We start from the raw sequence: 13,502 nt of genomic DNA, 5'->3' as shown, positions 1-13,502 counted from the left end.
AGGAATCTTTTTATGTACTACTATTAAAACTAAAGAATTTGATTCCAGAATCTTTGGGATGTGAATGAATTGAGATGCGGCACGTGTGCAATGTAGTATTTTTGTGCCAGGTTGGTTCAAACTTTCCCAACAGAAGCAATGGATTTAAGGAATTTGAGTGTACATCTTTACAAAATCTTGCAAAACTACATATATAGGTAAACTAACAGAACAATATGAGATGGAAGTTTCATCCTCTAAATTTGTAGAGATATCAAGCCTGTGGCAATGAGGCAAAAAAAATGGCTCAAACAACAAAACCTAAAGCTAGAAAAGAAAAAGTTAAAAAAATATTTGTGCGGTGAAGATGGATCGAACACCTGACCTTAGGATCTTCAGTCCTACGCTCTCCCAACTGAGCTATCCCCGCTGTTGACGTGTTCCTATATTTAATTAAATATATTTTAAAAACAAACTGAACTAATACCGCAATCCAAAGTCTGGTCTAAATTCATAGCTCACACAATCCAAAGCAGGGCCCGTCTTAGCAAGTTTATCCGCCGAAAAGTTTACCTCCTCCCTGTGCACATGGCTAAACTGGATGCTAATTCTCTTCCAACCAGCTACGATTATCCACAGCACTTCATTATTGAAAAAGCTCTGAATCACACTTTTAGAATCTGAAACAAGCTGCACAGCGAGAAACCTCTTGTACATGCTCACTCCAGAGCCAAAAGAATTACCATCGATTCAGCCACGTAGTTGTCTGAAATTCCCAAACCAAGAGACACTGCGTAAACAAATTCACCTTTATCTTTCCTGCAAATGAAGCCAGCCCCAGCCAAACCTGGATTGCCTCTAGCTGCCCCATCACACCAATCTGATTTGAATCTGGCAATTTCCATCTGCATTCAATAATTCTCTCCCTTCTGATATGCCTGCAAACAACCCCAAAACTGGAGCAACTGAAGTTCATATACAGTTTAACATATTACCAGACATCCTCCGTTTTCATACACATTTTGCACAATTTTCTCTTTAATCTTCTGTAAAGACCAACTTGCATCTTCGAAAATGATAGCATTTCTCATCACCCATATCCCAACCATTCCACCAAATACTGCAACCACCCAAAGCTCTTTGACAGCAGGATTTATATGTTTAGCTTCATCACAAATTAATCATTCTCACCCGAATTGCTTCTGTCAATTACAGAACGAGCAGATCAACAGTTGTGTTATCTTTTGTTCATAAGACAACCATCAAAGATCCTCCAATGCCCTAAACTCAGGATATCGTACTTACTCATGGGTAAGTAGGGTCTTTTCATCACTATCATCGACTTCGAGACCATCCTTTACTTCGCAGTCCAGTTCAATCGCAGTTTCCTTTTCATAAACTTCAGAAGCCTGAATCTGACAGTATTTCCCTTCAATTGGAAGTTTATCTGATTCCAACTGCTCCATTTCTGATTCAATCACTGCATTCATTTTTGCACGGTCTCTATCTCTAGGGTATGTACAGTATAGGAATGAGTAAATGAGTGCACAAATTGTAATCGGAATAGCTATTGATGTGTAAAGTGCCTTGGCTAGTGATGCTGCATTTTTCCGATCTGTTTCTAACTCAACTGATTGGCTTGACCCTTGAGGAGCAGGTGTATAACCAAAAACATGCTGGGACAGAAGTCCGACTATTGGAGGAGCAAAAGAGGCTAACACAGATTCAAAGGATTGATCCAAAGCATAAATGCTTGTTCGAGATTTCTTGGGAACTATCTCTGCAAATATTGGGCTGCATATAACATAGATGATAGATATGAGATATCAGCACTTGCTCAAGTAAGTAGATCAATTCCTAAGAAAAATATACACACACAGTCATTATTTAAGAAGTCACTCGAATCGAGGATAAACGTGATTTGTAAATTGTGGAAGCCCTTTTTGGCCATTTCAAAATGCAATTGTACATATTCACCGGGGTTCATTAGCTAAGCCACTCAGAGATTAAGTAAGAAGAATGGTTACTAGATGGTGTTTGGTAAAGCTTGATATTAAAACCAAGGATTCTCAGTAATATGGTCTCTACCAGATTGTTTGTACAACCACCTGCTCATATCTTAATATCCAAAGCTTGACAATTAAGCATGGACAGGCCAACTTTCTTCGCTAACAGGATCCTAAATTGCAGCTTCACAACAAGTGCTACCATCCATTGGGTCAATCAAGATGAGTTTCTCAGGAGTACCAAAAGCAAGCATGAAACAGAACATATATGAGTGGGTTAAATTTCAGAAAGGCAAACGTCTTCTAATTTCAGAACTCAAACATATATGCTGGGTTTAATATTCATTTTGCAACTTAGCAGCACAAGTTCTCCTTAATTCAAAAAGGGTAATTGGGATCAAATAGAGACTCTTACTAGTTTGTCGCCGCGACATTCCATGACGTAAACAGTCCCATGATGAACAAAGCCAGACCATGTTTGAGTGCAGTGGATGGATCATCAGGTAATCCAAACATCAGAATCCATGCTAGTGGGATGAATGAACCTGCACTTATCTGAGATAAAATGATCCTTCCCGAGTTTGGGAGATGGATAGAGAGTATGTCTCCCATCTTTCCACCAAAAAGTCCCCCAATAGAACATGCAACTTGAAACATACTCCAGAGGAAAGCTGTTTCTTTGTGGGTGAAGCCAATAAGTTCTAACCACATTGGTGCGAATGCTAAAGCCGACCATGGAAATGATCCACTAACACCCTGTGCTATTAAAATCTGAAAGGAGGGGATTTTCATCACGGATTTTGCTTCTTCAAGAAACTCCTTCAACTCTAATAATAATGATTTTCCTGGACTTGAATCCCCATTCACACTGTTTTTCTCTACAAACATAGGATCTTTAGCATACAATCGCACCAAAATTCCAACTACGATGCTTACAACTGCAACGAGATGGAATGAAATTCTCCAACCAGCAATACCCATGAATGAAGTGGAAGCCAGAAGAATTGATAAAAGGCCACCCAGAATTGACCCAATATTTCCTGTTAGCCCAAGCCAACCGAAAGCTACACCGCGGTTATGGTCCTCAGTTGAATCAGCAACAAGGGACTGAATGGCTGGTGTAACCATAGCTAGTCCAATACCATTCAAACCACGTGAAACGGCCACCTGAGTACCATAAACAAAATCTATCAACTTACAACATTCACCGTTTTGGCATTCTCAAGTGCACCAAAATGAAAGAAATTATGCATGGACAATGAAATCTAGACATTGCACAAACAGCCATCGAGTTCCTGTACTAGATAGTGGAGTGTGATTTTAGGTGAGTGGGCACACCATGAGCCAATGATAAATGTTTAGACAGCGGTAAATAACCATGAACAAACATATACCCACCGACATCTATTTTGGATCTAGAATCTTAAATTCAAAAAAGTCAAATTGAAATTCAAACCCTACAACAAGCAAATGGAATTATTGAATCCACATAAATGTGGGTTTAAACAACTTGGGAAAATACATCAAGAGAAAGTACCTGAAAGAATGTGGAAGAGAATCCAACCAAGAAAGTAGCGGCAGCCCAAAGGAAAGCACCAAGAGCAATGACATGAGTACGATCATGACGAACAGCAAAATACATCGCCAATGGATAACAAAGAGATTGAACTATTGAACGGAAAAGAGTTAATGAACCTAAACCAGTTGGATCAGTATGTAAAGCTGCTCCAACTTCTTTATAAACACCTGGTAATAACGATTCATCTGCTCTTTCCATCATTCCTGCTAAATTCACTAACACTAAAGTTAATGTTTCTGACTTCATCTTTAACTCTGTCTCTGTCTCTCTTCTGTTTTCAGAGTTATAGAGAGAAGAAACACAGGAGATCCATGGAAGGTGTTCTTTGTTTTCTGTTGACTGTCTCTGACTAGATGAGTTGACTTGGCAGTTGATGAAGTAGGAAGTAAGGAACAGCCTGGAATGGGATCTAAGAAATATTATTTTATGTATTAACTAAAAAAAGCACAACCCATTCACAAGAATATAAAACTGATTAATATCTGGATATCAAAAAAATAAAATTAAAAAATAAAACAGATTAATATATACCAGTATTTGTGCCCCTGATTCACCATTGTTCTAATAACACAATATTTTTTGTGCCATTAAGAGAGAGCCTTCACCCAGGTTGCCGTTGGTTCAAACTTCCGCAACAGAAGCAACATGGTCTTTGTTTCAATTAGAAAGATTAAGAATAAGTTTCCACACTTTCTCTAAGTACAAAATCTTGCTTCCCTGTACCACGAGCTGCTGTAAACTCAGGTTATCATAATTGCATAAGAAACCAACATAGACCCGCCAATGCCAGTAAACTCAGGCCACCACCTTCTGCTATCTTCTTCTCCTCTTCGGATGCAAACTCTTCCAATACCAGTTTCACAACAATAAAACGATGGTAACAATAACAACAACAGAATAGGAAGTGGAAAAAACAACATTAGTGAAGACTGAAATAACAGCTTTACATCTTTACAGCCATCAATGCAACCACAGCAGGAACCCAAGACACTAAGATAGTGAGAAATAGAAGATCATCAAATTATTTCATTTCATTTTTTTGAACATCAACTAGCAGATGACAAAAGCTCTTATGTATCAGACCTATTGTTGAGTTTCAATATGTACAATGACTCAACTGATAATAAAGGGTCACCAACATCCAGTCTATTAAAGTTTCATGGAGGGATGCAAACCGTCAAAAAATTGGTTGAATACCCCCAAACATCACGCTCTTCTAGCAATCCTATCTAAGGTTGAGCAAGAAATGTAAGGAATAAGGAGTAAGATTATGCTCATTGGGAATAAGATCACCCAAAACAAGCTTAACTTATCATGTTAGGTACCCACATCACCTTCGGGTAGTTCAATTTCATCCACATAATCAGTTGCAGGCTTGCAGCAGCATCGTCATCACCAACAGAAGCCGCTTCATCTATATGTTTGGAACTATAGGGCATAGGACTATGTTTTAATTCTACTGCAGCTTCAAGAAGTTATGGAAGCTCTAAAAGCTGCAATGGGAGATATTGTTTGAGGGTTTCCCGATTGCCCAGATAAGGAACCCCTCGACATCGGCTGGTTGGGACTGCAGGGAAGGACAGTGTACACAAAATCAAAAGGCTTGAGGCCTCTAGTTGTTGCCAGCTTACTCTTAACCCAGTCGCGACCTTGCTTGTCAAGATAGACACTCCCCAACCATGTGGTATTTCTGGTTGAAGGAAAGATAGGATTGAATTTCCCTGTAATTGAAAGCCATTCTTCATCATACTGAATCTGCAGAAATTGGCATCCAGGGAGGCACTAATCAAGTGCAAGAAATTTGCATCCGGACCAATGCTGCAAATATGCAATGCAGATGAGCTGAAAACCAGTAAGGAGGCTTCAACTTCTCTAGCAGATCTGCAGAAGCTTTACTTCCCAAGTTTTTTCTTGAATTTCTTTCTTAAAATAGGGTTTGAAATGAACCAGTTGCTGCCGATTTTCATAGTCGGTGATACCAACAGGCCAATCATGTGAAAGGAAAATATAGATAGGTTCTTCAACTTGCATGAGCTTGTAGAAACCGTACACAAGCACATGATAGAGAGATCGAATGTCATTCTCGCTAGGAGGCCTCTTGTAGTGTCCTTACCGGTAATGGCGTGCATTGTACCGTGTCCAGCCTCCATAATACAATTCCCACAAGTAACTGGATGCTTCATGATTCCCACCAATAAAGACGGTAGGAAATGGAGCAACTTCTTGACCTGGGTAACACTTCCAGAATGAATCCATACATAGTTCTGTATGTTGGCTTCACATTTGAACTCTCCAAATCCTTGTCATACCTTACAGCCTGAAAGTCACCACAACAGATTAGTAAATCAATATTTGTCTTCTCAACTTTCTCCAAATGTAATAAAGTCGGACACACATTGTCTAGATCTCCATGAATGCATCTTTCTACTGCAATTACCCACTTAACAATCAAATACTTGAAAGCTTGATTCCACTGCAACTTCAAAATCCAAACGCAAAGGTTCAGCACTCCGCCCTTTAAGAATCTTCCCTAAACCAATTTTGAATTTGATTTTTTTTTTGAAGAACCAATTTTCATTATCCGAAATCATGACCATCTTGTAACTACAGATGTTGCTATCATAAACAAACCCGTATCTAACATAGTTTAGCTTTCAATCAATCAGAAAATCAGATATATTCCGCAGTCGAGTAGTGTTGAAATTGAATTGGTAATATTCGGAATTGATCATAGGGTTCATACTGAGATTGACCAAACATGAGTCTAGGGTTGTTACTTTGAATTGTAAGATTAAGCAAGGTGATTCTTGATAAAACTAGGTTTAGAAAGTGGATTAACTGGTAGTAATCTGAGAAAAGTATCTACCTGAATCTCTTCCGGAAGTCTCCACATTGACATTTCACATTTCTTCAAATTTCACTTCATCAGGAAACGAGAGAAACATAGAGAGAGAGGTTGAGAGACTACTAAACGGGGAAATGAACAAAGCCTTGGCCTTTCACTTGCTTTTATAATGCTATGAAATGTTAGTCCCACATCGATCAGAATTAAACTTGCGCTTGGTATATATACCCCAGCACTGATCTCAGTATTATCGATCTACTTGTACAGGCTCTGTAGTTTAGGACCCGAAGGAACACTTTCCGCCACTCGGGGAATGGTTTTTTTTTTTTGGTGGGAAATTATTTTTTGTTTTTGGCCGTTCTCTGCAAGTTCTTCAATGGTGAAAAGAATCCCAAAATGTAGTCTTTGTTTCAGTTAGAATTGTTGTGACATTAAATTTCTTACACTTCCTGTTAGTACAAAATCTTGCATAAGACAAATACCAATGTCAGTCCCCCAATTCTAACTATTTTACATAAGACAAATACCAATGTCAGTCCCCCAATTCTCTAATCTCAGGTTTATCATGATTGCCCATGGGTAAGTAGTGTCTTTTCATCGCTATCTTCGACTTCGAGTCCATCCTTTACTTCGTAATCCAGTTCAATCACAGTTTCCTTTTCATAAGCTTCAGAAGCCTGGACCTGGGAGTATTTTCCTTCCATTAGAACTTTTTCTGACTCTAACTGCTGCATCTCAGATTCAATTAGCGCCTTCATTTTTGCGCTCTCTCTGTCTCTAGGGTAAGTACAATATAGGAAGGAGTAAACGAGGACGCAAATTGTGAAAGGAATAGCTATTGAAGCGTAAAGTGCCTTGGCTAGCGAAGCTGCATTTTTTTTATCTGTTTCAACTTCAACTGATTGACTTGAACCTCGAGGAGCGGGTGTGTAACCAAAAACATGCTGGGATAGAAGTCCAACAACTGGAGGAGCAAAGGATGCTAATATATTCTCAAAGGATTGATCCAGAGCATAAATGCTTGTTCGAGATCTCACCGGAACTATCTCTGCAAATATTGGACTGCACATAACATAGAGGTCAGCACTTGCACAAGTAAGTAAATCTCATAAAGGGGAAAATGGGAAGAAATGGAGAGTCTTACTTGTTGGTAGCTGGAGCATTCCACGACGTGAACAGGCCAATGATAAACAAAACTAGGCCATGTTTAAATGCGGTGGAGGGATCATAAGGTAATCCAAGCAACAGAATCCATGCCAGTGGGATGAATGAAACTGCACTTATCTGAGATAAAATGATCCTGCCAGAGTTCGGTAAACGGACAGAAAGTATATCTCCCATCTTTCCTCCAAACAGTCCTCCAATGGAACAAGCAACTGGATACATACTCATGAGAAAAGCCGTTTCTTTGTGGGAGAAGCCAATAACTTCTAACCACATTGGTATGAACGCCAAAGCCGCCCCTCCAAATGATCCAGTAACACCCTGGGCTACGACAATCTGGAATGTCGGGATTTTCATCACAGATTTTGCTTCTTTAAAGAACTCCTTCAACTGTAATGATTTTCCTGTGCTGGAATCCCCATCCACACAATTTTTCTCAATAAACCGAGAATCTTTGGCATACAATCGCACTAAGATTCCAACTATGATGCTTACAATTGCAACAAGATGGAATGCAATTCTCCAACCAGCAATGCCCATGAATGAAGTGGAAGCTAGAAGAACTGACAACATGCCACCAAGAATTGCCCCAAGATTTCCTGTTAGTTGAAGCCAGCCAAAAGCCATACCCCGGTTATGGTCCTCCGTTGAGTCAGCAACAAGGGATTGAATAGCTGGTTGAACCATAGCTAGTCCAATACCATTCAAACCACGCGAAACAGCCACCTAAATACCATAAGAAATGTCAGCATTCCCCATTTTGGCATTGTCAAGTCAAGTGCACCAGAAATGAAAACAGTGAGTGGAAAATTAGGCCTATACTCTGACATTTAGACACACTAACATCATAAGGTAATACAATACAGTGCTTGTAATGCGAAAATCTGTGAAAGGACATATCCCCCCATTAACATTAATTTTGGATCTGGGCATCTTAAATTCCATTAAGTCAAACCTAAATCCAACACCATAAAGGCAAAAACTGAACAAGTAAAATGAAATTACGGCATCACTAATGTTAGAAATCAATGAATATGGAGTATTTTACAACTTGGGAAATTGCATACCTGAAAGAATGTGGAAGAGAATCCAACCAAGAAAGTCGCAGCGGCCCATAGAAAAGCACCAAGAGCAATAACATGAGTACGATTATGACGAACAGCTAGATACATTGCCAATGGATAACAAAGAGATTGAACTATCGAACGAAACAGAGTCAATGAACCTAAACCAGTTGGATCAGTATGTAGAGCAGCTCCAACTTCTTTGTAGACACCTGGTAATAAAGATTCGTCTGCTCTTTCCATTATTCCTGCTAGATTCACTAGCACTAGTGTTAATGTTTCTGATTTCATCTTCAACTCTCTCTGTCTCTTCTGGTTTCAGAGGTTTAGAGAAAAAAGAAACAGAGGAGATCCATGAAAGGTGTTCTTTGTTTTCTGTTGACTAAAACACTGACCAGATGAGTTGACTCAGAGAGTCAGACCTGATGAAGTAGAAAGTGATAGTGACAGCCTAGAATCTAGGAGATGTTTCGTTGGTGTAATAAAAGAGTTTGACTCCAAAATATTTGGGATCTAGATGTGGCACGTGCGATTGCTTTTGGATTGCATTCAATTTCTGGGAAGATGGAAGACAAATCCCAGCACTAGCAGTTGTAGTACCCAAATACTGGGAGTGGGAGCCTCCATGCCAGAAAATGAGCCAAAAATTGCAAGGACTGCTGAAGTGGTGGTGGTGGATCCACTGGAACCATTGCCACATTCACCATTAGGTGCAAATCGATCTGTTCACTTTTCTTCATTGGCCCAAGACCCTGTCTCTGAACAACAATAACAAACATTTCTCTTCTAAAAAGTTATATTTGTACACCCTGTTATAAGTACAAAATTTTCTTGCCCAGTCTGATTGAACAGCGGGTTCAATCGTTTTTAAGGATATTTGTATGTGGAACAACAACTATTTTATTGATCCTACTATGTCCTAGACTGATCAGTTTATTATAGTTACAGAATCTTTTGCTGTTCAAGAGGTCAAACAAATTACATTTCTGCAAAATATGAAAGATAATACCTGCTTGGTATATTAAACCCAATTGATTCTTATTCACGAGTAAGTAGGGTCTTCTCATCACTCTCATCACCTTCAAGGCCATCCTCCTCCGCTCCATAATCAAGATCGATCACAGTTTCTTTTTCATAAACCTGAACTTGAGAATAGTCTCCTACAGTTGGAAGATTTTCCGACTTTAACTGCTCCATTTCTGATTCAATCAGCGCGTTCATCTTTGCTCGGTCTCTATCTCTTGGGTAAGTACGATAGAGGAATGTGTAAATGAAGCAACAAAGAGCCATTGGAATTGCTATTGCTGTGTACAGGGCCTTGGCTAGTGATGCAGCATTTTCTCTATCTCTTTCTACCTCAACTGACAGACTTGATCCTTGAGGAATCGGTTTATAACCAAAAGCATGTTGTGATAGAAGTCCGACTACCGGAGGTGCAAAAGATGCTAACACAGACTCAAAAGATCGATCCAGAGCATAAATGCTCGTCCTAGATTTCTCTGGAACTATCTCTGCAAATATTGGACTAGATACGACATACAATTTCATATCAGCAATTGCATAAGTTTTAGAAATATTGAATACACCTAGCACAGACCAACCAATAGACTTAAGACGTGACTCTGAAATGGAGCAAACAATGACATCTAATCATGGAAGCTGCGTTACATGGAAACTGCCACGGGTGTCCGACACGGAAACGTTTCCGTGTGTCCATTACAGCAATTCTGAAAATTCATGATTCGAGGACACGACAGTATGCATAAAATATTACTAATTTTATAAGATATGCAGAAATACAAATGATGACACAATGTTATTTGTCCATTCATAAGTTAGTACTCTCATGAACAAAAGTGAGTACTCAGCAAAAGTTTAGTGTTGCAGACAATACTTACATGGTTATTGGTTATACAGTTAGATTTTTGATTGCGTTGCTTACAAAATAAGTTGGTCATAATGAGCCAGTACTAAGGTCTTACTTCAATAGGAATACTAGTGACGAGATTGCAACTGTTGCATTCTCTTCATCAAATTGCCTTCTATTTACAGCCACAGAGCAGAAGAGTTTTGTGTGAATAGAGTAATAAATTTTTAATTGCCTGTGTCCAAGGAGCGTCAGTGTCAGCATCTGTGTCCATACGTATGGACACGGGACACGAGCATACATCTGAAGTATCCGTGTAACGCAGCATGGAAGTAATTTTGGCCATGTCACTATGCTTTGTTTCGATACCAACGGCATCATGGCTCATTATTTCAAAGTTACTCAGGGTTCAGCCAGAAATTTATTTGTTTATTAACCTACGAAACTTCAAAAGAATCAAACAAATATGGGAGTAAAAGAGGCTTACTTGTTTGTAGCCGCAGCGTTCCAGGTTATGAACAAACCCATGATGAACAAAATCAGGCCGTGTTTGAATGCAGTGTTGGGATCATCAGGCAAACCTAGCAGCAGAATCCCTGCAAGTGGGATAGCTGAACCTGAACTTATCTGAGACAAAATAATCCTCCCTGCGTTTGGAAAACGGACAGAGAGCACATCTCCCATCTTTCCTCCGAAAAGTGCCCCAATAGAACTAGCAACTGTAAACATACCCATGAGAAGTGCTGTTTGTTTGTGAGTGAAGCCAATAAGTTCCAACCACATTGGTGCGAATGACAAAGCGGACCATGGAAATGATCCACTAACTCCCTGTGCTACAATAATCTGGAAGGATGGAATTTTCATCACCGATTGTGCTTCTCGAAACAATTCCTTGAACTCTAACAATACTGATTTTGCTAAACTTGAACCATCTGTACTACTTTTATCTACAAACCGAGGATCTTTGGCAAATAATCCAACTAAAACTCCAACAATAATACTAACAATCGCAACGAGATGGAAGGAAATTCTCCAACCAGCAATACCCATGAATGACGTGGAAGCTAGAAGAACCGACAACAGACCACCGAGAATTGTCCCTATATTTCCTGTTACCTGAAGCCATCCAAAAGCTACACCACGATTGTGGTCATCAGTTGAGTCAGCAACAAGGGACTGAATAGCTGGTATAACTATAGCAAGTCCAATCCCATTCAAACCGCGGGAAACAGCCACCTAAAATATCAAACATCAAACAGCTTGAATAACAAACACCAAAATGCAAAATGCATCTGTTCCCTATGTGAAACATACAGTTCTCAAGTGCTAGAATTTTTAAGTGGATCGAAATGACAGTTAGTTTACCTATCTACGGCAAAATTTGCTTACCCGTTCTAGGTGTGAGCCGTCTGTTGTATGCACATACATACAGTTCTATCTCAAAACCTCCCAATCCCAACAGAAATGTCTGCACAGAGGATGAGATTCAGACATGTTCCGGGACTTCAAGTACCCTACACCAATCTATAGAGGAACACCAACTGAGTTGTTTAACACTATAGGCCTATCCCCTAGACTCCTAGGGGTGGCTGTTCTTAGTAGACTGTGTTTACCTATGTAAACCATACAGTTCTCAAGTTTTAGGATTTTTAAGTGGATCGAAATGACAATTAGTTTATCTATCTACTCCCTTTTGGCAAAATTTGCTAACCCATTCTAGCTGTGAGCAGTCTGCCATATGCATATACATACAGTTCTTCTCAGAAATTCACTACCAAAACAGAAATATTCCTGCAGATGATGAAATTTAGACATGTTCAAGACTCCAAGTATCTCACACTAACTAATCAATAAGCCTTGCCCCTAGGGTCCTAGCAGTGGCTGTTCTTATTATAATCAACCCCATGAATACACAATTTTCTCAACAATTTCAACTTTGTGGAGTTTTCCCACTAGTAAATCAATAAACCAACAACCCCATTTTCCAAAAAGAAGAAAATCGATTTTGGATCTACAAATTATAACTTCCAACAAACAAAACTGAAACCCAAATCCCACTGAAGTACGAACACAATAAACAGATCTATAATTATGAAATTAACTAAAAGCTAGGGAAATTCAACTTAGGCAAATTCAATTAAGGAACAATAGATGGATACTTTAGTTCAATCAATTTGTGTATTGTGGGGGAATTCCAAATTAAGCAACAAAAATGAGAGAGAGAGAGAGAGAGTACCACCTACCTCCAAGAAAGTAGAAGAGATGCCAACCAAGAAAGTTGCAAAAGCCCAAAGAAAAGCACCAAGAGCAATAACATGAGCACGGTTATGACGAACAGCAAGATAAGTAGCTAATGGGTAACACAGGGACTGTACAATTGAACGAAACAGAGTTAATGAACCTAAACCAGTTGGATCAGTATGTAGAGCTGCTCCAACTTCTTTATAAACACCCGGTAATAACGATTCATCTGCCCTTTCCATTATTCCTGCTAGATTTACCAACACCAATGTTAATGTTTCTGATTTCATCTTCATCTTCTCTGGTTTCTCAGAGATTCAGGGACGGAAGAAACAGAGGAGAATGATTTTCTTCCATGTTCTTGGGTTTTCTTTTGGTCTGACTTTTGACTCAGAGACTTTGGTAAAGGAAAAGGAATGTACGGGAACTTCGGGTAAGAATTTTGGTTTCACAATTTGTGGGACAGGTTTAGTGGATTTATGACACGTGTGACGGTGTCTGTGTTTTTGTACGCATGACAATTTTTTGTGTTGATTTGGGAGTTCATGGCACATGAGACGTGTAACAAGAACCCAAGGGTCCAAATGAATGGGCGCAGCCAAGATTGAATGTAAATCTTACAAGTTTTTCTAGAAGGTGTTTCTATATATTCGTGTCAGTGGCTCGGTCTGTTTTATTACCTTGCTCAACCGAATTGGAATAAAGGGTGAAGTCTATGTCAGATACTAAGTCAGATTTGAATCAAAATAAAAAACAA

At 39.3% G+C, this 13,502-nt stretch overlaps 3 protein-coding genes, 1 non-coding gene and 1 pseudogene across 5 annotated transcripts; all 5 read right to left on the bottom strand.

The window, feature by feature from the left end:
- Nucleotides 1-111: 111 nt before the first annotated feature.
- Nucleotides 112-4,645, bottom strand: LOC113335938 (tetracycline resistance protein, class B-like). The gene is made up of 4 exons (XM_026581947.1): nt 4,096-4,645; nt 3,523-3,961; nt 2,401-3,152; nt 112-1,773 (listed from the first exon to the last, which is right to left on the bottom strand). Exons 1-4 carry the CDS (start codon nt 4,119-4,121, stop codon nt 1,281-1,283), a joined length of 1,710 nt encoding a protein of 569 aa, XP_026437732.1. The 5' UTR covers nt 4,122-4,645; the 3' UTR covers nt 112-1,280.
- Nucleotides 337-409, bottom strand: TRNAF-GAA. The gene has a single exon. It is a non-coding gene; the product is annotated as a tRNA-Phe (tRNA).
- Nucleotides 4,646-4,813: 168 nt separating the features above from the next.
- LOC113335888 lies at nt 4,814-6,463 on the bottom strand (annotated as a pseudogene).
- A 397-nt stretch (nt 6,464-6,860) lies between these two features.
- LOC113336094 lies at nt 6,861-9,303 on the bottom strand. Its single transcript, XM_026582083.1, has 3 exons — nt 8,641-9,303; nt 7,554-8,299; nt 6,861-7,471 (listed from the first exon to the last, which is right to left on the bottom strand). Exons 1-3 carry the CDS (start codon nt 8,926-8,928, stop codon nt 6,973-6,975), a joined length of 1,533 nt encoding a protein of 510 aa, XP_026437868.1. The 5' UTR covers nt 8,929-9,303; the 3' UTR covers nt 6,861-6,972.
- A 118-nt stretch (nt 9,304-9,421) lies between these two features.
- On the bottom strand, nt 9,422-13,141 carry LOC113336095. Of its 2 annotated transcripts, XM_026582085.1 has the most exons (4): nt 12,748-12,878; nt 11,894-11,972; nt 10,992-11,740; nt 9,422-10,162 (listed from the first exon to the last, which is right to left on the bottom strand). In XM_026582085.1, exons 2-4 carry the CDS (start codon nt 11,930-11,932, stop codon nt 9,676-9,678), a joined length of 1,275 nt encoding a protein of 424 aa, XP_026437870.1. In that variant the 5' UTR covers nt 11,933-11,972; nt 12,748-12,878; the 3' UTR covers nt 9,422-9,675. The 2 variants fall into 2 exon arrangements, with proteins under 2 accessions (XP_026437870.1, XP_026437869.1); XM_026582084.1 differs by lacking the exon at nt 11,894-11,972 and having other exon boundaries at nt 12,748-13,141.
- Between the last annotated feature and the right edge of the window lie 361 nt (nt 13,142-13,502).

This window comes from Papaver somniferum, unplaced genomic scaffold (genome assembly GCF_003573695.1).
Source record: "Papaver somniferum cultivar HN1 unplaced genomic scaffold, ASM357369v1 unplaced-scaffold_150, whole genome shotgun sequence".
Lineage (NCBI taxonomy): Eukaryota > Viridiplantae > Streptophyta > Magnoliopsida > Ranunculales > Papaveraceae > Papaver > Papaver somniferum.
This window is presented reverse-complemented; position numbering and strand designations above follow the sequence as displayed.

What these genes read in the sequence shown, in the direction of transcription:
- LOC113335938 (XM_026581947.1), bottom strand. Translation starts at nt 4,121, where the DNA reads ATGGTGAATCAGGGGCACAAATACTG. An exon ending in AATCAGGGGCACAAATACTG is followed by an intron (nt 3,962 to 4,095) that starts GTATATATTAAT and finishes ATCCCATTCCAG; the next exon opens with GCTGTTCCTTACTTCCTACT. An exon ending in TCTCTTCCACATTCTTTCAG is followed by an intron (nt 3,153 to 3,522) that starts GTACTTTCTCTT and finishes TATGGTACTCAG; the next exon opens with GTGGCCGTTTCACGTGGTTT.
- LOC113336094 (XM_026582083.1), bottom strand. Translation starts at nt 8,928, where the DNA reads ATGAAATCAGAAACATTAACACTAGTGCTAGTGAATCTAGCAGGAATA. An exon ending in TCTCTTCCACATTCTTTCAG is followed by an intron (nt 8,300 to 8,640) that starts GTATGCAATTTC and finishes TATGGTATTTAG; the next exon opens with GTGGCTGTTTCGCGTGGTTT. An exon ending in AATGCTCCAGCTACCAACAA is followed by an intron (nt 7,472 to 7,553) that starts GTAAGACTCTCC and finishes TGTTATGTGCAG; the next exon opens with TCCAATATTTGCAGAGATAG.
- LOC113336095 (XM_026582084.1), bottom strand. Translation starts at nt 13,041, where the DNA reads ATGAAGATGAAATCAGAAACATTAACATTGGTGTTGGTAAATCTAGCA. An exon ending in TCTCTTCTACTTTCTTGGAG is followed by an intron (nt 11,741 to 12,747) that starts GTAGGTGGTACT and finishes TTGATATTTTAG; the next exon opens with GTGGCTGTTTCCCGCGGTTT. An exon ending in AACGCTGCGGCTACAAACAA is followed by an intron (nt 10,163 to 10,991) that starts GTAAGCCTCTTT and finishes TGTCGTATCTAG; the next exon opens with TCCAATATTTGCAGAGATAG.